The sequence below is a fragment of the Galeopterus variegatus genome, unplaced genomic scaffold (genome assembly GCF_000696425.1).
Source record: "Galeopterus variegatus unplaced genomic scaffold, G_variegatus-3.0.2 Scaffold511, whole genome shotgun sequence".
Lineage (NCBI taxonomy): Eukaryota > Metazoa > Chordata > Mammalia > Dermoptera > Cynocephalidae > Galeopterus > Galeopterus variegatus.
In genome coordinates this window covers 468,084-492,477 of record NW_007726622.1, presented here as the reverse complement: position 1 = coordinate 492,477, position 24,394 = coordinate 468,084, and the positions used below count along the sequence as shown (strand labels likewise).

Genomic DNA, 24,394 nt, shown 5'->3' with positions numbered 1-24,394 from the left:
TACACTGGAAAAATCTGAAAGTTTAGACCTAAATTAATCATACAATGGGACTATGATATTATATGTATACTTTGGTTTTCATTCATAGTTCCTGGCTTGTTCTAACCTTCTCTGCCTTTCTGTCTTGGATGGAGCTGGCCATAAAGAAAAGTCTCTGACTTATCTTATCTGATTGTAGGTCATAAGACTCCCATTTCAGAAGGGGCCCTGCCCCATCCCCGGGAGGAAGGAATGCCGCACAGAGAGGCCAAAAACAATCTGTACAAACAGGCCCTTCAATCATGCCTACGTAGGGAAGCTTTCGTAAAAACCCAAGAGCACAGGGATTAGAGAGCTTCAGGACAGCTGAACACATAGAGCTTGCTGGAGGATGGTGTGCCCAGGGAGGGCAAGGAAACTCCATGCCCCTTCCCCCATACGTTGCCCTGTGTATCTCTTCGTCTGTATCCTTTGTAATATCCTTTATAATAAGCTGACAAACATACGTACGTGTTTCCCTGAGTTCTATGAGCTGCTGTAGCAAACTAATCGAATCCTAGGAGAGAGTTGTGGGAATCCTGATTTATACCTGGTTCGTCAGATGTTCCAGAGACCTGGACTTGCAACTGGCATCTGAAGTGGGGGCAGTCTTGGGGACTGAGCCCTCACCCTGTGACATCTGATGCTATCCCCAGGTAGACAGTGTCAGAATTGAATTGGAAGGGACCCAACTGGTGTCTGCTGCAGAATTAGTGGCTTGCTTGCTGATGGGGAGAAATCCCCACATTTGGTCACAGAAGTCAGTCTTCTGTGTTGATGATTGTGCTGTGAGAGCAGAGGAAAGACGCTGTATTTTTCCCACTCACTCAGGGACAATATAATCACACTTGTGGATGAAATTTCACAAGTCTGTGGAAGGCTCCATGGCAAATGGGGCCATAAATCATTAGCTTACTTTCAGGAGCAGAACTGATATGCCCAGTCCTCTGAGTGCAGATGGGCTCTGGAAGCAAAACACCATATGAAAGCATGCCGAACAGAGAAGTGTATGTAACCTTCCCTGATCAAAATGGAACTTTTCCTGAACATTCCATTAAAGCTTCAACCCATGTTACTTCCTATTCAGCTATGACATTTCTCAGTCCAACTCTTCTAAATAATGCACTGATAACTAAGAAATACATGTACTTTTTTGTATATATGTGAATGGGTGCACAACTGTGAAGTCTTGCAATTTTAAAAATTCTACTGAAAATCTGAGATCCCTATGCACTGGTCCCAAGCCCTCCTTCTTGACATCTATGGCTTCTAAAAGCAACATTTGCTTTTTAATTCAACCTAAAGAAACATGGGAGACTCCAAAGCACCAAAGAAAATATTTTTAAAAGAAATCTTTCATGCTTTCTGATGTGACAAAATTAAAAGAAAAAAAACCAAAAAAAAAACAAAAACAAGTATATCCATAGGGTACTTAACCAAGAGCCTGGAAATCAGATTTCTGGGGCCTAATCTGACACTAGAGTGACCATGGCTAAATCATAACCCAATGAGAGCAGAGTTCCCTGGTTGCTAAGTTCTGGATGGGACAAAGGGTGTACAATTGGGGCATGGTAGATCAGAAGGTCTCCAGGACCCCTTTAGTGCCTACTTCTTATGATCCTATAAAATATGTAGACCATGCTTGACTGGGTTATATACTGCATACCATAGGGAATGCAAATTTTTGTAGGGTCAGAGGGCTCTGGAAATATTCTGTGAAGCTATACACTGTTTGGAGTTACATAAGCTTTATACACTGTTTGGAGTTACACAAGCTTGACAGTAAAATGGAGCTAGGAGTTTTCAGTGTTTTATTTTTTATTTCTATAGAAAAAAGGTAAATTAAGCGGCTTCTAGAAAATATCAAGCCAAAAAAAATTCTCCTAACACCAACATCTATCTTTTCCCCCTTTCTGAGATCACAGATCATCTAGACAAAAATTTTAAAAGAGGAAATATTATTTTGACTTACTGACAGCCACTGTGAAAGAATATATTTTAACACTTTTAAGAAAGTAAGAATTTACAGATGTGTGGTTACAAGTACCTACTAAACCAAAAACAAATGCAACTGTTTCAGCTAGCAACCTACAATGACAATACAAGAATGAAAGGAAAAGATAAAGTCTTGAATTGTTACGGTATGTTCACTTTCAAATATATTCCCTAATTTTGTTTATTGAATCCTGAAAAATCCCAGTTTAGAGAATACGAAATAAGTCACATATAAGATCAAGCCATATAAGCTCAGGTGTGGTAAAATCAGTACAGGGCTTCTTCTTTCCTCTTTGGGCACTTTAATTCAGGATAATATCTGACTTACTGGTACTAATATAGATCCTAATGAAAACAATTCTACCATGAACACTGATTATGAGAAATGTCTAAAAGTACAACCAAGAAAGAAGTGTTACTTAATGATTTTTAAAAAAAAAAAAACATTCAGGGAAAGTTACAAGAAAATGCTCTATTCCTAAAAAACCGCAACATCCACAAAGACAAAACTCTTACTTTTTTCACTTATGCATAAACTACTCTATCATGACTTATCCTTCTTAATAGGTAGCTAAACTGCCATTAGCATTTATCCAACATGCTTCTTTATTAAAACCGATCCTATGAAAAGTCTAGCATCACCAACAAGAGATTTCACACTTGTTACCTAAGGGCAGCTCAAAGCCTGTGTGTGTATTCACACGGGTGGCTATACATATATAAATATGGATGTATGCTTCTCCTTGCCTCTTCACACAGAAGTTTCTCCCCCAAAAGAGTCAATAATTTATGCCCAAGTCTATAATAGACGCTGTGGGGATACAAAGGTGTGTGCATGAGAGAGAGTCCCAGCTCTCAACATAGTTATAATGTACTTGGAGAGATAAGACATAATCACATGAAGAGGTCCCAGTCCCAGAAAAATTGACAGTTATCTTATTTTTATGAGTAATATGGAGATGCTATCATCTGCCTATTATTTGCATAAATCACAAAAGCCTCAACTGAAATAGGTATGAAAAAATAAATCCATGCCATTTATTTCAATTATATTAAAATACAATAAATATACAATAAATAACAGAATTTATTTTGAGTATGTAAAAAGTAGCATATAAGAAGGGCAGTAGTAGGGGAGGTGGGGTGAGATTTTTAATGGCCAAAATATCGCATACACTCAGGAAAGGAAATTAGGGAAAAGGAAACAGTTTTGCTAACATTTACCTCAGCAATGACCAAGAAGTGTGATTCTTAGGCTTTGCTCAAAACTCAGAGTTGTATGAAGAATCAACTGCTGGGCTAGTTTTTAGAGATCCAGGTTTTAGCTCCAACTCCTTCACAACTGTATCCTCTCTTGCCCTGATGATGGCTAATACTCCTTTAATGAACACTTCTGGTAACGCTTTCTTTGATAAATATATCAAGGTCCCCTATCCTACTCACCACTTCCCTACCATACCCCACCCCTGATAAATTACAGTGTACAACATTAAATTATTCATGAATCTGTAACTTTAATTTTTTTGTGTTTATACCTCTTTATGGCAACTGTTTGAAAAAAGCAAAATTCTAATTCATATTGCTAAAATTCAGCACTAAACAATCATCACTCTTACATTATCTAGTTCTAATAATCTAGCCAGCATAATATAGTGCATTATTCAATATTCTTACAAGAAGAGTTTTGGTGTAGCTACGATTCACAATGGTGAAGATAGGATCAAATAATTATGTATTCACTGCTTTTAGCTGGCTTAAAGTTGACTTAGCTTCACAGCAACTAAAAGTACAATAATATTTAATTTATTTTTTAATGATAATCCAGTAACAGCACGTAAGTATGACTTTGGTATTTAAAGGCTACATAAATAACCTTTCATTTGGTAAGTCTTATTAAACCCAAGGTGTTTGGGAAGAAAGTTAAGAGCAGAAAAAGATAAATATGGGTTGTAATACTGAGTAATATCAAACTATTTCTATTATCATTTTTATGTTAAAAATATTCTTATTTGGACATCTGAATGTTAAGAAAATTATCACCTAGTAACAGCAATGAATTCAAATATTATCCAATAAAATGCTAAACAATGCAAGCTCTCTTCAATTCTTAAATACTTTTTTAAGTCATTTCAGTAAAGAGATAAAATACTCTTTACTGAAATGGAAGAGAGAGAACTTTCATGAAGCCATACAGTAAGGTAAATAATAGGTACAAAAATCAGCAGAGAATTGAGAAGTATGCTGGAAAAGTTTTGCAAATACTATTCTTGGTTGTATCTAGCTCCATTATACAGTTTAAATTTTGGCCAAATTTTAAAAATATTTGTTAAACAGTTCCTTCATGTGACATATGCTTCCAGGATACTTCTGACATTGATATGAGAAATTATAAAACATTTAGAAATGAAAATGTTACTCTCAAACCAAAAACAGCACTGTAATCCAAGCTTTTTCTGAATTCATAAGATGGAAAAACATTTAGAAAATAGTACCTTTCTGTTTTAAAACATCCAAATAATGTACTTTAAAAAAAACAAAAATACGTAATTGTTCAAGGCAAGAAGGAGACAAGTCTAAATAAAATAAGGTCCCAAAGTTTACTCTAGGAGTCATTACTCTTCCTTTGCAGTCTCTATTCTATTTACTCCATAATAAGTAAACTGTTTTATCCCTTCATCTGGGAAGGTTAATTTTTACCCTACCAAGATGATAACAATGCCACTGCAGTGCTCACCCAGCAAGAAATGCATGAATATAAAGTTGTGCCAACTCTTTCTATCAAACAAAGTGTATGCAAGAATTGATTCGCAATGCATTAATTCAGGAACTCAGCAGAGAGGCTCCTACTATATCGAGCTGATCTAAACTTGAGCTCATGATAACACTGCACAAAGCTATGGTAGATAAAAGTGATAGGCAATGCTAACAGAACGATTCCACTGACAACACAAACTCCTCCAAGAATTCTTCCAGGCATTGTGATAGGATACATATCTCCATAGCCAACTGTAGTCATAGAGATAATCACCCACCAGCAGGCAGCGGGGATGCTGGCGAAGTCCTTGTTGGATGTTTCCAGGTCCAACCCATGTTCGAGAAGCTGAGAAAGTGCACTAAAGATTGCCATGGCAACACAAATGAAGACAAGTAACATAACCATCTCTCGGTAACATCGTTTGAGAGTCAAACCAAGTGTCTGAAGACCAATGAAGTGACGGGCAAGCTTAATCACCCAAAAAATCCTCATCATTCTAAGCACCCTCAAGGTGACTCCAGCCCTCTGGAGTTGAGAGTTCTCGCCTGTAAATACTGTCATTAACACGGAGATGTAATACGGCGTGATTGCCAGTAAATCAATGATGTTCAGGGGTCTCTTGACAAACTCACACTTGTTTTTGGAGACGATGAACCTCACGATGCACTCTGCAGTGAACCAACCTATGCAGATAGCTTCAATTATCCTGTCAAGAGAACAAAAGAAGGATTGATGATTTTATTTTTAAGCATTTTAATAGCTCTTAGATTTCTTCAGATAGTACTACACTGACATACTAATTCAGATACTTTTCCAGAAAACATAAAGAACAGACAGCATTACCAATGTCATCGGACCCACCAAAACACAACAGAACAAACAGTTCAGATGAAAATTGAACTTGGTAAAGTTCTTATTTATGTAACACCATTAAAATGATTATTTTTTTACTTGTCACTAATACCTTTAAAAAATCTCTCTCTTATTTGATGGTTTGAAATTAACTTATGTTCATCTAGCCACAATATGAAATTTCACTTACTCTTTGAGGACAATGGTTCTCAACCGTGATATAAGTTATGAGGCGGGTCAGAAGGATTTTGTTCCTACAGACAGTGGACATACCCAAGTTTTTTTGATGATTTATTTCTTAGTAAACTAGATTGACTACAGATCATTTTCTGAAATGTGACTGCTCATTTCTTTTCCAATAGGCTTGTGTGAGAGACACGGAAGCTGAGCTGGCTTTTTGGGCACTGCAGGAGTGCCCTCACCAGGACAGCGCCAGGTCACCACCACCACCACCCTCATCATGAGGCTCCCAGGGGAAAAAACGCCTGAGGACTCCTACAATGGAGCAAAATCACCACTAGGATTTTCCCAAAGACCACAACTACTTTGCTTTCCATAACTATTTTTACATAGCATAAGCTTTAAAATATAAGGCCACATTTGACCTAGAACATTATTTATCAACCTTTTTGCATCACTGCACACACTGAAAATAATATTTACACAACATACTGGAGTCAAGGGGTAGGATTCCTAAAGCAGAAGCCACCCTCCTGGGGGTTCTAGCCACCCTGGCCCTTGTCCTGCACTCTCCAAGGCTGAGGAAATCAAATCTCAGCACAACGGTTAGGAAGACCTGATCCAGAGAGAGAAGTAATTTGGAAGTAACTGTAAGTTAATTAAAAATTATTAATTCCAAATTAAAAGCTGTCATTAACTATATACCCTCATTCATTTTTCTCCCCATAATTTTTTCCTGCCACTCACCTAGACACAAATGTCAGAAGCACAATGGAGGGAAAAGAAATTGGAGTAGGTAGGATGGGAGTGGTAGGTGGGGCAACATTTTGAAAAGAATTACTCAAAGCGTACTCAGAACACAAGTTACACTAGATGTTACTCTGGGAAATGAGTAAATACAATTAACCATGCTTCCCTACTGTAGGGCTTTATAGGGCCATAAAGATAAACTTTATTTATTCTGTTTATTAACTTTCATTTATTTATTTATTTTTGAACATTCACATTCACTTGGTTCAAATCAAAAAGGCAAAAAAAAAAAAAAAAAAAAAAAAAAAGAAAAGAAAAGAAAAGGGAGAGTATGAAAAGAAAAGTCTCTCTCTCACCCCATTCCCCAGACAGCCAAAGCCAGCAGGCAACAAATATTTCTCTACTGTGAGATCTCCTGCTCTGCTCATGGGCCCTATCACCTGTGGAAACAGCAGCTTCCCTGTCCCCACCCTGCTATCAAGATGGCTTCCATGAATCTGGAGGCTTAGAAAACTGGGAAGGTCATAAAACGTAGACCCATAGGCAGGGTCCTGTGACCAGTTCCGACCAATGGGCAATGAGCAAAATGCCTGTAACATTTCTAGGCAGATACACAGAAGAGTTGATGCAAATTCTTTTCCCTGCCATGGCAACCTGGAAGGCATGTACTCTAATGGCTTGCTACAAGACGGTGGGTCCCTACCAGCCCAAGCCCAAGTGACTGCACAGAGTACAGCAGAGACACCTTCTCCCCTGACCTAGATAGGACATATGTGATCAGGAAATAAATCCTTACTGTGTTAAGCCACTGAGATATCTAAGTTGGTTGCTACCCTAGGTAATAAATTGACAAATATAGTAAGTAGTAAGGTGTGCACTCAAAAGGGACTGCAGGAGCACAAAGTAGTAATAATAAGTTTTCTTAGACTGGCTTGTGCATAAAACATACCAGTTCTCCAGCCAGCACACTATGTCTCTTCTCTAGGCGGACACAAGCAAGGACAGTAGACTGGATGTCAAAAGTCCCCATGCTCTTTTTGCTCTGAAGGAAGAGCCTCACCCATGAAGTGGCAGAGTTGCACTTAATCTTCTAAGGGACCTCCCAGCTCTAAAATCCTATGATTCTATTAATGTCAGAAGAGTGAAAATTTTAACGTGCCAAAAATACCAGAACATTTTCTGTCTAATTATTTCTACCAGCAGTCAAAGTTCTTCAGATTATAAAGGAGGAAAATCCAAATAATGTGGAATAATCTTTCAGTAAGGGAATTTCAAAGAGGTAAACTCGCCTATAATGAGGTCCTCGGGGTTCTTCCTGCCCACTCCCCGAGTCAGATGCAGTTTATCCAGAATATCACGCTAAAGGGATGAATCAGTGAGAAACCCTGGGCCTCAATTTCACCCGGGATTATGCCAAGGCAGTCTCCAACAACAAACACCACTAAGCCTGCCAAAATTCCCCATGCTTCCAAATGGCACTCTTACCAATCCACCACTGACAACTGCTAAAAAACTGAGTACTGTTTACTGAGCACTACAGCAAACAATTGGGTACTCCCAAAGACTACTTCTATAAAACACAAATGGGGGGAAAAAAGAACTAAAGAAGATACTGAGGGACACCATATTCCTTTGAAGCCCATTCTGATTTCTTTTGAGGTCCAAATATACACAAGTTTATGAATGCATGGCTAATAAAAATGTTTACCACTTACTGAGGCCTTTCAGTGGAGCACTATGCTAAGCACTTTAGAGACACCATCTCATTTAATCCTTCTCAAGAATTCCATTAAGTATGTATTTCCCTTATTATCTCCATTTTACAGATGACAAACTGAAACAGAAAGGTTAAGCATCTTTTCCAGAGACACACTAAGAAATCATAGTGGCACAGGTAATGAAAGCCAGATCTGTTGGGCTTTAAAGCTATAAGGAACATTTGAAAATGCTACTGATTTTTATGACAATGTCCAATGTTACTATTACATGGCATATGTCCATCTCTTGGTCTCCATGATTTATGTTAGTCAGAACAGTATTTTTCAGACTGCTGGTTCTTACCGTGTTAAAATCAACATTAAAATTAACATTTTCTGGGCCGGCCCGGGGGCGCACTGCTACAGTGCGCCACTTGGGAGTGTGGTGGCGCTCCCGCCGAGGGTTCGGATCCCACATACAGACCGGTTCCCACTCACTGGCTGAGTGAGGTGTGGGAGCAACACCGAGGGTTGCGATCCCGTTGCCGGTCCCGGTCCGGTACGGGTGCAACACTGAGGGTTGTGATCCGTTGCCGGACACGAAAAAAGACAAAAAAAGGAAAAAAAAAATTAACATTTTCTTGGAAACAATAGAAAATGACAGAGTACATCAAAGTATAGTTTCATGAAACTTTTGTTTCAGTTATATATAACTGTGTCCTAGGTTATAATGTAAAAAGGACTTTCTGCAGGTACTGGAGGACCTCAACAATTGCAGGCAATCTCCTGTCATTCCTAATTACTCTGACTGATCCCTAATGACAGAAGGCACTTCTGGGAATGACTCAGAGGATTATAAACAGGCTAAGAAGGGGAGCCAATGCTTTTAGTGTTAACCAGTGTCTGCCTCCATGCTCTCCCCTCAACTCCCTCCCACAAAAAAGACTGGGCCAGGCACAGGAGGTCATTAACTATGCGATGTGAAGTAAGATCAGGGCCCTCTGGGTGCTCTTTTTGCGTCTTTTCCCCCCAACATTTTATTCTGAAACATGGAGCAGATTCATTAATATTTTAAATATACTTGCTTACCACCTTTATCTATCCATAATCTGTTTTTAATGCATTTCAAAATAAAAGGCAGACCTCAATGCACTCTTCTCTCTAAAACTTCAGAGTGCATATCATTGACTAGAGTTCCATATTTGTTTAGTTTTTTATCTCTTGATACAAACTTTATACGCAATGAAACATACAAACCTTAAATGTCCATTCACTGAGTTTTGACAAATGCATAACCTCTATGATCCAAACTCCTATCGAGATACAGAGCCTTTATATATTCATCCCAGGGAGTTTCCTACCTGGTTCATCTTTGTATCTCCTGCCCTCACTTTCCAAACCCACCAGACACTAGCAAGTGCTCAATACATGTTTGTCCAGTACAATTTAAGTGACTTTGATAGAACAGGAAGGCCTGGGGCTGGCCAGTTACCTCAGTTGGTTAGGGCACAGCCTCATAACACCAGGGTCACAGGTTCAGATCCCCATACCAGCCAGCTGCCAAAAAAAAGAACACAAAGGCCTGGGATGGCCACTCCACAGCCACAAGAAGCCTCTCAGTCCCCCTGGACAACTGATGACTTTCAGTTATCTTACACCCCTTATCTTACACCATACATGTTATAGACTGAATCTATGTGTCCTTCCTCGCTCTCCCTAATTAATACGTTGAAGCCCTAATCCCCAGTATGCTAGTATGACTGTATTTGGAGAGGGGATTTGGAGAAATAATTAGGTTTAGATAAGGTCATAAGGGTGGGGCCCTAATCTGATAAGGCTTGTGCCCTCATGAGAAAAGGAAGAAAAACCATAGCTCTTTCTCTCCAGCATGTGAGGACACAGCAGGAAGGCAGCTACGTACAAGTCAGAAAGAGGGCCCTCACTAGAACTGACCACTGGCACTTTGATCTCAGACTTCCAACTTTCCGAACAGTGGATAAACACACTTCTACTGCTTAAGCCATGCAGTCTACGGTATTTTGTTATGACAGCCCAAGCCAACTAATATAGCACCAATGCAATTGGATTAGTGTCCTAAGAAGAGACACCAGAAAGCAAAAACAGACAGATGGAACAACATCAAATAAAAACTTGTTCATCAAAGGACACAATCAACAGAGTGAAAATGCAACCCATGGAATGGGAGAAAGTATCTGCAAGTCATATATCTGATTTATATATCTGATTAATATCCAGAATATGTAAGGAACGCCTACAACTCAACCACAAAAAACAAATAACCCAATTAAAAAATGGGCAAAGAACTTGAATGGACACTTCTCCAAATATGATATACAAAGAGCCAAAAAGCATATGAAAGGATGCTCAACATCACTAATCCTCAGAGAAATGCACATCAAAGCCACAATAAGCTATCACCTCACACCCATTAGGATGGCTACTATTAAAAAAACCCAAAAAACCAAAAACACACAGAAAATAACAAGTGTTGGTGAGAACATGAATCTTTGTGCACTGTTGGTGGCACAGTAAATGGTACATCCCCTATAGAAATACCATATGATATTTCCCAATCCCACTTCTGGTTATATATCCAAAAGAACTGAAAGGGGGAGTCTGGGAGAGATACTTGCACATAATTGTATACGGCAGCACTACTTGCAATAGCCAAGATGTAGAAGCAACACAAATGTCCATTTATGGATAAATAGACAAAGAAAATGTAGTATATACATACAATGGAATATTATTCAGCATAAAAAGGGAGGAAATCTTGTCACATGCTACAACATATATGGACCTTGAGGACACTACATTAAATGAAATAAGCTAGTCACAAAAAAACCAAATACTATATGATTCCACTTATACGAGATATCTATAGTAGACACAGAAACAGAAAGCAGAATGGTGGCTTACCAGGGCTTGGGGGAAGGGAGGAAAAATTGTTTAATAGTGCTATGATTTGAACATCCCCCCAAGCTCATGTTGGAACTTAATCCCCAATATGGTATTTGAAAGGTGAGCCATTTTAAGAGGTGATTAGATCATGAAGACTATGCTCTCATGAATGGATTTATCCATTCATGGAGTAATGGGCTGATGGTTTAGTGGGTTGTCATGGGCATAGTCTGGTGGTTTTATAAGGAGAACACATGAAAGCACTCTTGACATTCTCACCACTTGACACCTTGCATTGCCATGGGACTCTATACAGAGACCACCAAAAGGCCCTCATCAGATGTGGTCCCTGGACCTTGAACTTCCTGACCTCCAAAACTGTAAGAAATAAATTTTATTCCTTTATAAATTACCCAGTTTCAGGTATTCTGCTATAAGCAACAGATAACTGACTAATACAAATGGGTATAGAGCTTCAGATTTGCAAGATGAAAAAGTTCTGAAGATCTGTTTCCCAGCAACATAAATATTCTTAACACTTCTGAACTATATACTTAAAAATGGTTAAGATGGTAAATTTTATGATGTACATTTTTTACCGCAATTCAAGCAAACAAACATATGGGCAGTGGTGGGATTCAAATCTGTGCCCCCAAAGAGACTGAAACCTTAATCTGACACTTTAGACTGCTGCTCAGCAACACCACTCACTGGGTCAATGAAAAAAAATGGTGCTGACCTTGCCAGTAATTAATTTATTGACTTATATCCTGCCTTACCTCAAAAGAATTTAAGATGATTGTTCTTGTCATTAACACCAAGCAGAACCTGAATAAAATTCAATAATCCAGGTACAATTAATAAAATTAATGTAAAAATAGCTGAAAGCTGAATATTTTTACTGGATAGCTGACTTGAAAAAGCTAAATGAGTTACACAGATGTATGACACCACAGAAAACTATCTGAAATAATTATTATACACAATATATTTATCATACATTTATATAGATATGTCATTATAATATATTTTAAAGCAAGTACAATATCACAATGTATTAGAATATAACATAAAATGTTAAATGAATCCAAACCCCAATAACTTTGTTTCTTATTAAGTTACCTTTAAATTGGAGTAGGATTTAAGATTCAACTTTGTACTTTTGATAGGGAAAAATGAAACACAAGTTCTCTGAAGACATATATATTGACACACCAGTGTAAAATTAGAGATAATAGAGTGCTATCATTTTTTCCCCAAAATAAAAATAATAGTTCTTTGTTTATATATGAAACTACAGAACACCAGGTAGAAGACAGCAGTATGTCTAATAACTTGTTGTGGAACTTTGGATAAACTATTTAATCTGTCTTCCTGAATTTTCCTCATTGATTAAATGGTGACTATAATAATAGAACCTATGTTTTATGTTGTAGTAAGAATTAAAAGAAACAATATGTATAAAGAGCTTAGAATACTGCCTGGCACATAGTAAGTGCTCAATAAATTGCGACTATGGTTATTATTATTACTACAAACCATCCCTGGGCTCATAGTTTTCCCTCCATACTCAAAAGGAGATTAATTCAATGCCTTTCTGAGGGCAAAGAGAAGGTGCTATGGTTTGAATGTTTGTCTCCTCCATGTGCATGATGAAATTTAATTGCCACTGTGATGGTTCGGGGAGGTGGGGCCTTTAAGAGGCATTTAGGTCATAAGGACTCCAACCTCACGAATGGACTAATGCCCTAACAGCGAGAGTGGGTTCTTTATCACACTGGTGGGTTTGCCTCCTCTTGCTCTAGCTCTTCCTCTTGCACCTACTCTTCCTTTCTCTCTCTTTCTCTCTCTGCCCCCTGTCTTTGCCCTTCTGCATTGTGATGTCTTCCACCATGAGATGACACAGCAAGATGCCCCTCACCAGATGACAGCCTCTCATCTTGGACTTCCCAGCCTCCAGAACTTTGAGCCAGTAAACCTCTGTTCATTTCAAATTACCCAGTCTATAGCATTCTAATACAGCAGCGCAGAACAGACAGAAGGCAAGAATGAATGCTCCATTCTTTCTTCTTTGAAGAATTCTGCCTATATTCTTATAAACTGCTGGTTGCAGCATAAATTGTTAAAACCACTTACGAGAGCAAATGGCAGGATTTATCAAGCTTAATACTGCACAGGAGCCCCTCCATCCACTCTCGAAGTTTATCCTACATACACATCCTCACATTTACAAGAACATGTAGTGCAGCCTTATAACATCAAGGTCACGGATTCGGATCCCCATACAAGTCAGCTGCTGAGGGAAAAAAACAAAAAACTAAAAAACAAATATAAGAATATGTATTATTTATAAAACCCAAGAATTAAAAAAAAAAAATACAAATGCCTATCCACAGGAGATACATTATATAAATGTATTTCCAAAAGTTATTTTGGGGTTGAATCATATGAAATTGCCAAACAGTCAAATATCAGAAATTTTATAATTCCTTGGGCCGGCCCGGTGGCGCACTGCTACAGTGCGCCGCTTGGAAGCGCAGCGGCGCTCCCGCCGAGGGTTCGGATCCCACATACAGACCGGTTCCCGCTCACTGGCTGAGCGAGGTGCGGGCGCAGCACTGAGGGTTGCGATCCCGTTGCCGGTCCCGGTCCGGTATGGGCGCGACGATGAGGGTTGCGATCCATTGCCAGACACGAAAAAAGACAAAAAGGAAAAAAAAAAATTGAAATTTTATAATTCCACCTTTTATTATGTACCCATGAAAAGGAATGAGGTACATCACTGCACTTTAATGTGGAACATTCTTCAAGACGCGTGGTTAAGCAAGGTGCAGAATAGTACATATAACAGGCTACAATTGTGTACGCATGTGTGTGCGCACCTGCACGCACTGGAAGGATATCCAAGAAACGGTTAACACCAGTTGTCACTAGGGAGGAAACCCTCAAGCCTGATGCAGGATGGAAACTCACTTTTTACTTTATTTCCTTTTGTACTGTTAAATGTTTTGTTAACACATATTATCTTTCCAATTTAAAAACACTTTTTTTTTTTTCCTTTTTGTCTTTTTTCGTGACCGGTAACGGGATCGCAACTCTTGGTGTCGCGCCCGTACCGCGACCGGCAACAGGATTGCAACCCTCGGTGTCACGCCCGCACCGCGCTCAACCAGTGAGCGGACTGGTCTCTATATGGCATCCGAACCCTCGGCGGGAGCACCGCCGCGCTCCCAAGCGCCGCACTCTACCGAGTGCGCCACCGGGCCGGCCCTAAAAACACTTTTAAAAGAAAAAGTGAAAAGTATGCCCAACTAGAAGAGCAATCACCATGATCACATTGTCAGCAGCTTGAATCAGCCTGTAAGCCCAGGAGTGCCACAAAAGGAAAAGTCACACCCCTCCTAACCCAATCTTTCAGACTTAAACATACAAGGCATTTCCAATCACATTTTTAACAGGCACATATGGGGTAATAATACATGGTGTAATAAAAGTTTCTAACGAACTGCACATCAACATCCACCACACTATCTAGAGTCTCTTTCAAGCCTTACAACAGTTTTCTCCACAATAATCAGTTAAATGGGGGAAAGGCAGGATTTTTTTGAAAATTTGGTTTTTTTGTTACACACTTTAATTGCTTTATAGGAAAAAAATCTATACTGTTCACATCTTTTTATCTCCCAACCTAGATCAAGGAGAATAAATAAAACACACATAGAAGGGTACTTCAAAAAGTTCATGGAAAGATTCACATTATCTTTTAATTCTATTTCTCCACAAACTTTTTGAATGGCCCTCTTATCGAGCACTTACTCAAATGCCAAGCATCTTTCTATACACTTATACGTATTAATTCATTTCATTCTCACAACTGTATGATAGATTTTATTATCCCTACCAATAAATGAGGAAACTGAGGCAAAAAGCAGTTAACTTGCTCATACCACACAACTAATAAACGGCAGATTAATAATATGTACTCATTGATTATGTCATACATTGAATCCTGGCTGGGAGCTTTGCTTTTCTTAAAGCTCTAATCAATATATGCATGCTATTTTATGTTTCTCACTTGATATTATTTTGTTTAATCATGCCCAGCTGGGATGGCCATTTCTTCAGGATATGTAGCAGGATAAGGATAATGATCAATAGAAAAGTCGCAGTTCCGGTCATTGGGACTGGCTATGGAGAACTGAGCTCCTTCCACGGTTTTTAAGGGGCTGCCCATGCTTTTTTCACTCCTGTCTTAGCAGTCAAGACACACACTGCTCTCTCCCTTGCCTGAGGAAGCTGGGGCTCTTCCTCACAACTGCAGAGTTTCCCTTCTCTTGTTCCTCTGTCCTCTGTTTTGGTGACACAGGCACAAGAGCCAAATTGTCTCTTTACTCGTAAACGGAGACCCATGGCTCTCTACAAAGGAACAACCAAGTTCTTGATGTCACATCCAGGCTACACCACCTGTTCTGCGAAGACAGGGTCTACCCATCCTATATTAATCCCCTTCGAAGATCAGAATGTGTCTCTGTGACAAATTATAGACAATTACTACAAATAACCCTCATCTTCTCTGATTCCTTTTGGCATAATTAATTCCATTTCTAACCCAAACATATGACTTAAGTGCATTGTGGTAGAGCCTGAGGTAGTGTCTTGCTAGGAACTCTGTCCTACTAGTGTGACAGTACAGACGAACGCTAAAACTTCCAAAAGAAATGGTTTTGATACTGTCAATATGGTAGGCTTTAAAAAAAAAAAAACTTTTAATATGGAAAATTGAGACTATTCAACATACAAAAGAAAACAGAACAGTAATATGAACTCTCAAACACCCAACCAGCCCCATCAACCATCAGCCCATTGCCAATTCTGCCCCTTCCACATCCCCACCTGTAGGAACCCCATGGCCGCCTGAACAGGGACACACCCTAGCAATATGGCGCCCTTCCTGGTTCTTCTCCGCAGTAAACAAGCCCGCTGGCGCCAACACCCAAGCCCACCCGCGCCAAACCTCAGCGAGTCACAGGTCAAGGCTCACCTCCTGCTCAGCCCCATCCAATCAGCTACCGCCCCGCCCACTCTCTCTCCCGCCCCGAAGCACAGCTCCCTATAAATGTACACGCAGTCCTTGAATAAAGCGGAACTTCTCTGGTGAACTGTTAGCCCGGGTCTCGTGTGATTCCTTGTCCCTGCGCCCCTTCACCACCCACCACTTCCTTCCTTCTGAATTATTTTGAAATAAATCCTAGAGTGTAGGCATTTATCCCAGAGTCCTTTCTCCCCCTCCCTGGCTGTTGGGTCCAGCAAGTGTTCACAAAGGGAGGCAGGAAACGTCCGTGACTTCAGTCTGAGTCTTCTGAGACAGGTCAATTGTAACCAGGGTGATGCAGCGTCCTGGAGTAAGAATGGGATGACAATCTATTAACTTGGATGTAGTTCTAAGCCCATGGAGCACATTAATTCATGCATCACGCAATAAAGCTTATGACTGCCTACTGTATGCCAGGCTCTTCAGAGCCACAGAGCGGTGTATAAAGATAGAACTTAATTATAGTTATATAAGATGTTACCATTGGGGGCCGAGCCTGTGGCGCACTCCGGAGAGTGCGGCGCTGCGAGCACACCAGTGCTCCGGCCGCGGGTTCGGATCCTATATAGGGATGATCGGTTCGCTCACAGCGCTCACAGGCTGAGCGCGGTGCGGCCGGTCTCAAAAAGGACAAAAAAAAAAAAGATGTTACCATTGGGGAAACTGGATGAATGGTATATCAGAACTCTGTACTATTTCTGTAACTTCTTGTGAGCATAAAATTGTTTCAAATTAAAAAGGTAAAAAGCAAAACAAAACAAAAAAGAAGATATGACTTACCCCTACAAGAGTTTACAACCTACTGATAGGTAAGATATATCCTCCCCAACAACAACCCTATCATATAAACTCAAAAATAAAATGTAAAAATTGATAAATGCTGTAATCAACACACATTAAGTTCAGAACAAGGTAATTTTCCTTCATCTGGGGGATTACAGAAGGCTTCTTTGAGAAGGCAGTGATTTATTTTGGCATGAAAATAAATCAAATTCAGCACAAGCAAACTCAGGAAAATGCTGGATATATTTGCAGAAGTGAAAGCAATTATCTTTAAAAAGTTAAAAAAAAAAAAGATGCCTAAGGTAACAGGTGATAGAGGTAAATTGAGGCCTGAAGCTTACTTAAGGGTAATAATAATAATGGTACTGTTTATTGAAATGATTGCTATGAGGCTTGTGCTTTAAATCTACCATGTCATATGTATTTATGGGTACAGATGTACCCAGAAAAGGAGACAGATTATCAAATTAACAGTGGTTACACCAGGAGAAAGACGGGGACTGGCAGGGAGGGGATCTGCAAAGGTAAGAATCCATTTTTTACTATATCTGTGCATCATTTAATTTTTCACAGTTGAAATGTATTCAAGTATTAACTGTGTGATTTTTAAAATAACTTTTAAGTATATATTATTATTATATTACCCTTCAGAGCCCACAAGTTGATCATCACTATTGTATTATCCTTATTAATAAAATATCCCTATAGGAGATACAGGCTCCAGGCTAAATCAGTGGCATAGTGGTGCTGGGTCTGTAGCATGGACATTTCTGCTGGGGGAGAGATTGAAAGCAGGCGGTCTAGTTAAGGGACTACTAAAATATTCAAAAACCAAAATAAGGGCCAGCCATCAAGTGATAGTGGAAAAAAACAAGGAGAGAGGCCAGGTCAGAAAAGGCACAGGAACTGAAAATCTTCATGGTGCTTGGGGACAGAGAGCCGCACGGGGATGCAAAGTGAGGTGTGCACTGGGAAGAAGGGACCATTGTAGGAATGATGGCTGGGTGTGTCCACTCATGCTTGATGACAAAGGGTTTTGAAAGTCAAATGACAACTTTGAAGGCAAAGGGAACTCATTAACAATTTGGCAACAGGTGGATTCATTCAATAAGTACTTTCTGAGAGGTGACTATGTGCCATGCATCATGGTGTCAGGCCCATGAGCTGGGAAGAGGCCAAGTGTGCTGTGGGAATCTGCATGGGCAGCAAACAGATGATGGGATGGCTGGATGGTGGGATGGTGCGGTCAGTCAGGTGGCTATGATGCAAGCAAGAGGCATGGAAGGCCCAAACCGGCAGGAGACCACGGGAATAAAATGAAATGAAAAAAAAAATGATGGAGGACAGTTGACAGAAGCCTTCAACAAGACCCTGCAACTGGCTGGGTGTGACGGGCATAGAGAGTCATGGCTACAAGGATATGAGCAGGTGCCCAGCGCCCATCAAACAGACACACAACACAGCAGACATTCAATCCCTGTCCTGGACCTCCCGGAGAGATGTGCCGGTCAGAAGGATCCAGGCAGAGCCCTTGAGTCATTCCCTACATGGAAAGGAAAGTGAAGAAAACAAAACCACCCAGAAAAATCTTATTACAAGAGATGGCCACTTCAACCAATGAAAAGACAGAAATCATCTTTTAGGAGCTAAATTACATAAAGAATTTCATCAACCCCACGCTTCAGTGCTCATGTTCATTACCCTCTAATACAGGATTTGTGTTGTTTTGTCCTTAGCGCTGGACTGGCTTTGTGAACAAACCATCAGCGTGTCTGTGCCTCACCCAAGGCTCTCAAGAGTCAGGGACATTGTGTCTCTCTGACTGCTGTGGAAACCAGGGTACACTTCTCTTCACCAGAGCTAAGGAATGTGTTTTCAGAATACTACCATGTTCTAGTTGGACATATTCATACAAGTGGAAAGACCCAAAATCTGTGGTTCCGATTCTCACTAATAAAATACTTCTCAGAGATGAGAGAAACACAAACCTAGACCCATCAGCACCTGCCCTCCCAGGACCCACAGCCTCCACTCCAGGTGGGCTCCCTTAATCTTCAGGTGCAGCAATCTCCCACTGCACTTTTACCACAGCCCCAGTATTCACATATTTACCTAAATAATGCTGTGAGAAAACCAATCTCATCATGAGACTTAATCTGTTCCTATTCCATATATAACTACCAGCTGGCTTGTACTCCCTTTTTATTTAATTGGCAATTCATTACTAAGAGAATTATGAGACCAGAAGGGACGTCAAGAGACCATTCACCTAATCAAACAAGATCATTTTATAAAAATTTGGAAAATGTATTTCAAAAGAATATTTTTAAAAGTAGGCTAGTTCATGCTAATATCGTATTTGCTATCTTCTAACCACATGTAAATGATTTGTCCAAGAGCTCAACTCGGATTATTTTTACTTAATTACTGTGTACCAGGTACTCACTGCAAACATCAGGACCTAAATGATATTTCCGTTGCATACACAAAGTTTCCAACATGCACATAAAAACAAAAGATTTAATTAATAATAGGGATATTTAAAAGTATCCAGATGTAAGTTCTTATTGAGACAACAAGCTAAGTGTTTTATTCTACAGTCATAGAATACAAAAACATTCATGGCACTAAAAACAGCAATACCCAGCTCCGAATACTGAGGTACTGACTCCCACTGTCATCAGACAAGAGCTAAATTCATGATTATGTCATACAAGGCTTCAGATCTGCCACTCTCCGCCTTACACCATCTGCTCCAACTAAAGTCAGGCAACACAGTCCTGGTCTTCTCACTCCTCTTGCCTTTGCACATCTATCCCCCGTTCTTGGCTAACATCAGCCATGCCTTCAGATCTGAGCTCGAACATCATTACCCTTGGAAAGCCCTGCCTTAGGTCCCTAGCATATGTGGCTGAGTTTCTCCTGTGTTCCTGTCACAGCAGCCAGAGTTAATCTCCCGCACTGCACACATCATGTTGTGTAGTGGTTGTTTACCTGCCTGTCTCCCTAGCTAGGCAGCAAACTGGGCACGGTCTCTTTTTTAAAAAAAATCACTATATTGCCTAATTATAGCATTTAATATATATTCAGTAAATAAGTTGTTTGAATAATCTAATGGTGTAAATAGTGTTATAACTAGTGAGTTCAGCAGTTTTACCAATCTAATGAAATATTTCGGACCAAATGATGGATTTGTTGTATTGATTAAAAAAGAAAAAAAGGCTCAGCAATCACAATTCCTTGAACTTGTTAAGACAAGTAAACAGATATAATGCTGATGTGGGGGGAGGAGGAACTGGTAAAGGGACATGAAAATCAACTACATTGTATATTGATAAAGTAAAATAAAATAAATAAATAAAAATTAGAGATAATGCATTACTATCCTTACTTCACACCACACTGGTATTGGCTGAATGTGTCCCCCAAAAGTTCATGTGTTAGAAAATTGATCCCCACTGTAACAGTGTTAAAGGGTGGGAAATCTGATTATGGTATTTGAAATGCAGGCCCTTTAAGAGATGACTGGATCATGAGGATGATACCCTCATGAATGGATCAATCCATTCACAGAGTAATGGGTTGATGGTTTAATGGGTTGTCGTGGGTGTGTGTGTCATGGGACTGGCGGTTTTATAAGGAGAACATAAAAAAGTGCTCTTGTCGTTCTCACCATGTGATACACTGTGTTGCCACCAAGAAGACCCCCACCAGATGTGTTTGTTCCCTGGACCTTGGACTACCCAGACTCCAAAACTGTAAGAAATAAACTTCATTAACTTATAAATTACCCAGTTTCAGGTATTCTAAGCAACAGAAAACAGACTAATACACACACAAAAATTAATGAGATGGAATGTAGTCCTAAAACGTAAAAACTAAAACCATAAAGATTTTAGTAGAAAACATAGGAATCATCTTGTGACTTGGCAATGCATAAACTTTCTTATGCAAAGGACAAAAAAACAGTAATCATAAAAGAAAATACTGATAAATTAGACTTCACATCAAAATTAAAAACTTTATTTTGATCTACAACCTGAAAAAAAAGAAAAAAGAATTTAAACTTCAGTACAGCATAAAACCATTAAGAAAATGAATAAGCGAGCCAGACACTAGAGGAAAATAGTCACAAAACATTTATCTGACAAAGGATTAGTGTACAGGATGTACAGAGAACTCCTAAAACTCAAGAATAAAGACATCCCAATTTTTAAAAAATAGGCTAAATATTTCGACAAACACTTTACATAATAAAATATATAAAAAGACACTAAGCACATGTAAAAAATAATCAACACTCAATAATCATGAGGAAAATGAAAATTAAAGCCACAATAAGATATTGCTATACACCGAAGAGAATAACTTAAATAAGACCAACAACACCAAGTTTGGCAGGAGGTGAAGCAACTAAGACCTTATAAACAGTCTGTGGGTTTCGCATTCACGAATTCCATCAACCTCAGACCGAAAATATTTAAAAAAATAAAAATCTACACTGAACATGTACGGACTTTGTTTCCTGCTATTATTCCCCAAACAAAACAATATAACAACTATTTACACATATTTACCCATAGTATTGGGTATTATAAGTAACCTGGAGGGCCGGCCCGTGGCTCACTCGGGAGAGTGTGGTGCTGATAACACCAAGGCCCCGGGTTCGGATCCCATATAGGGATGGCCGGTTCGCTCACTGGCTGAGCGTGGTGCTGACAACACCAAGTCAAGGGTTAAGATCCCCTTACCGGTCATCTTTAAAACAAACAAACAAACAAAAAAATAAGTAACCTGGAGATGATTCAAAGCATACAGGAGGATGTGCACAGGTTGTATGCAAATACTACACCACTTTATATCAGGGGCTTGAGCATCTGTGGATTTTCGTTTCTGTGGAGGGTCCTGGAACCAATTCCCTGTGAATACTGAGGGATGAGTGTGCATTGTTGGTGGGAGTACAGAACGTTACAACCACCTTGTGGTTCTCCCAAGGTGTTCCCAAGAACAATGTATAAGGCAGTGGCCCCAATGCCCTATATGAACTTTTTTTTTTTTTTTTTTTTAAAGATGACCGGTAAGGGGATCTTAACCCTTGACTTGGTGTTGTCAGCACCAGGCGCAGCCAGTGAGCTAACCGGCCATCCCTATATGGGATCCGAACCCGTGGCCTTGGTGTTATCAGCACCGCACTCTCCCGAGTGAGCCACGGGCCGGCCCACCTATATGAACTTTTGATGTGCCAAAACATGACACAATCAATAAGTTAAAAATTTAATTTCTTTTTTCTTCTTTTTTTTTTTTTTAAAGATGACCGGTAAGGGGATCTTAACCCTTGACTTGGTGTTGTCAGCACCACTCTCAGCCAGTGAGCGAACCGCCCATCGCTATAGGGGATCCGAACCCGGGGCCTTGGTGTTATCAGCACCACACTCTCCCGAGTGAGCCACAGGCCGGCCCCTAAAAATTTAATTTCCAGGGCCAGCCCGGTGGCGCACTGGACAGTGCGCCGCTTGGGAAGCGCGGCGGCGCTCCCGCCCAAGGGTTTGGATCCCACATACAGACCAGTTCCCGCTCACTGGCTGAGCGAGGCGCGGGAGCAACGCCGAGGGTTGCAATCCCGTTGCCGGTCCCCGGTCCGGTACGGGGGCAACACTGAGGGTTGCGATCCGTTGCTGGACACGGAAAAAGACAAAAAGACAAAAAAAAAAAAAAATTTAATTTCCAGATGTATGTTTTCATTAAAGAAAATTATGTCTGACTTATAAACAGGAAAACTGAAGGAGAGAGGGGACAAAGAAAGAAAAATGAAAAAAATAATAAGTAGGAAATAGACATAAAAAAGAAGAAAAAAGTCAAAAGCTGGTTCCATGAAAAGATTAATAAAAGGGCTGGCCAGTTAGCCCAGTTAGTTAGAGTGTGGTGTTATAAAACCAAGGTCAAGGGTTCAGATCCCTTTACTGGCCAGCCACAAAATAATAATAATAATAATAATAAAATCTTGTCCCTGGCAAGATTCAGCAAGAAAAAGAAAGAAAGAAGGCAATGAAAACAATGATTAGAAATGAATGAGGCTCTCTAGATCTGCTGGAACTGGGATACACTCTTCTCTCCTGTCTCTCCTGGACATCAGACTTAAGACTCTTCAGCTTTTGGGTTCCAGAACTTACACCAAGGACACCATCAGCTTCCCTGGTTTTGAGGCCTTTGGACTTGAACTGAGCCACACTACTGGCATCCGGTTTATAGACAGCCTATCGTGGGACTTTTCTTCATAGCCATAAGCATCCACCTCCAACTCAGAAGGAAGGGAAAAGAAGCCCCATGGTGGCTCAGCTGCTGCCAGAGCTATCCCATCAGGAGACTGGATATCAATGAAAGCTCATCCTTGGTACTGCAGGATTAAATTCAATCATCACTGCTAATTAAAAGTCATCATTCCCTCTGAAAGGAAATTTGCCTAGAGGAAGCTGTCCTGAATCAAAACTTGTGAGACCCCTGGGTCACGGTTGCCACCACCAGATATGTTCCTTGGACTTGGACTTCCAAGCCTCTGAAACTCCCAGCCCCGCGCGCACAGAGTGGGGAGATGTCTGGCAAGGGAGGCAGAGGCTCCACAGAAACCACACACCCTGTGGGGCCGCCACTGCGTGATCCAGCAGGTAGGCTTCACCGCAGGCACCCAGCTCCATTCCCAGCCTGGCCTAGTGCACTCGGAGAAGGGAGACTTCCGGCAGGGGAGGCGGGAACTCCACGGGGACCACATTGCTGCCGCGCAATCCAGTAGCCCGGCCTAATGCGTACAGAGCACAGAGTCGTCCAACAAGGGAGACAGAAGCTTCATAGAGTCCACACACCCTGTGGGGGGCCGCCGCCACGTGATCCAGCAGCAGGTAGGCTTCACCGCCGCCACCCAGCTCCATACCAAGCCCAGCCTAGCGCGCACAGATCAGGGAGACATCCTGCAGGGGAAGAGGAAGCTCTGCAGAGACCACACGCTCTGCGGTGCCTCGGCGCATCCCAGCAGCCTGGGCCAGAGCACACAGAACAGGGAGAAGTCCAGCACGGGAGGTGAAAGCTCAGCAGAGACCACACACCCTGCAGTAACAGGGTGATCCAGCAGCCCGGCAGAGTCCAAGCTGACCAGAGAGGTGGCTCCCCGGAGAGGCCCAAGACCCAAGGCAACGACACACGCAAGGCACTAGTGGCCAACTGAGCAGTCACTGAGGTAGCCATACCAAATTGGCAACCACAGCAGCATCTTAGTAAGTCAAAAGTGTCAAAACTGTGGACTGTGAAACCCCCTGCCACAATGAATAAACATCAAAGAAAAGATACCAGAAATATGAA

The 24,394-nt window shown here is 40.6% G+C and overlaps 1 protein-coding gene across 2 annotated transcripts in view; it reads right to left on the bottom strand.

Annotated features, from left to right (window-relative positions):
- Positions 1–4,828: 4,828 nt before the first annotated feature.
- Positions 4,829–24,394, bottom strand: part of KCNG3 (potassium voltage-gated channel, subfamily G, member 3) — a 44,449-nt gene continuing 24,883 nt past the window's right edge. For both annotated transcript variants that reach the window (XM_008569557.1, XM_008569558.1), the window contains exon 2: positions 4,829–5,474. In XM_008569557.1, coding sequence (XP_008567779.1) covers positions 4,829–5,474 — 646 coding nt within the window. The remainder of the gene's footprint in view (positions 5,475–24,394) is intronic.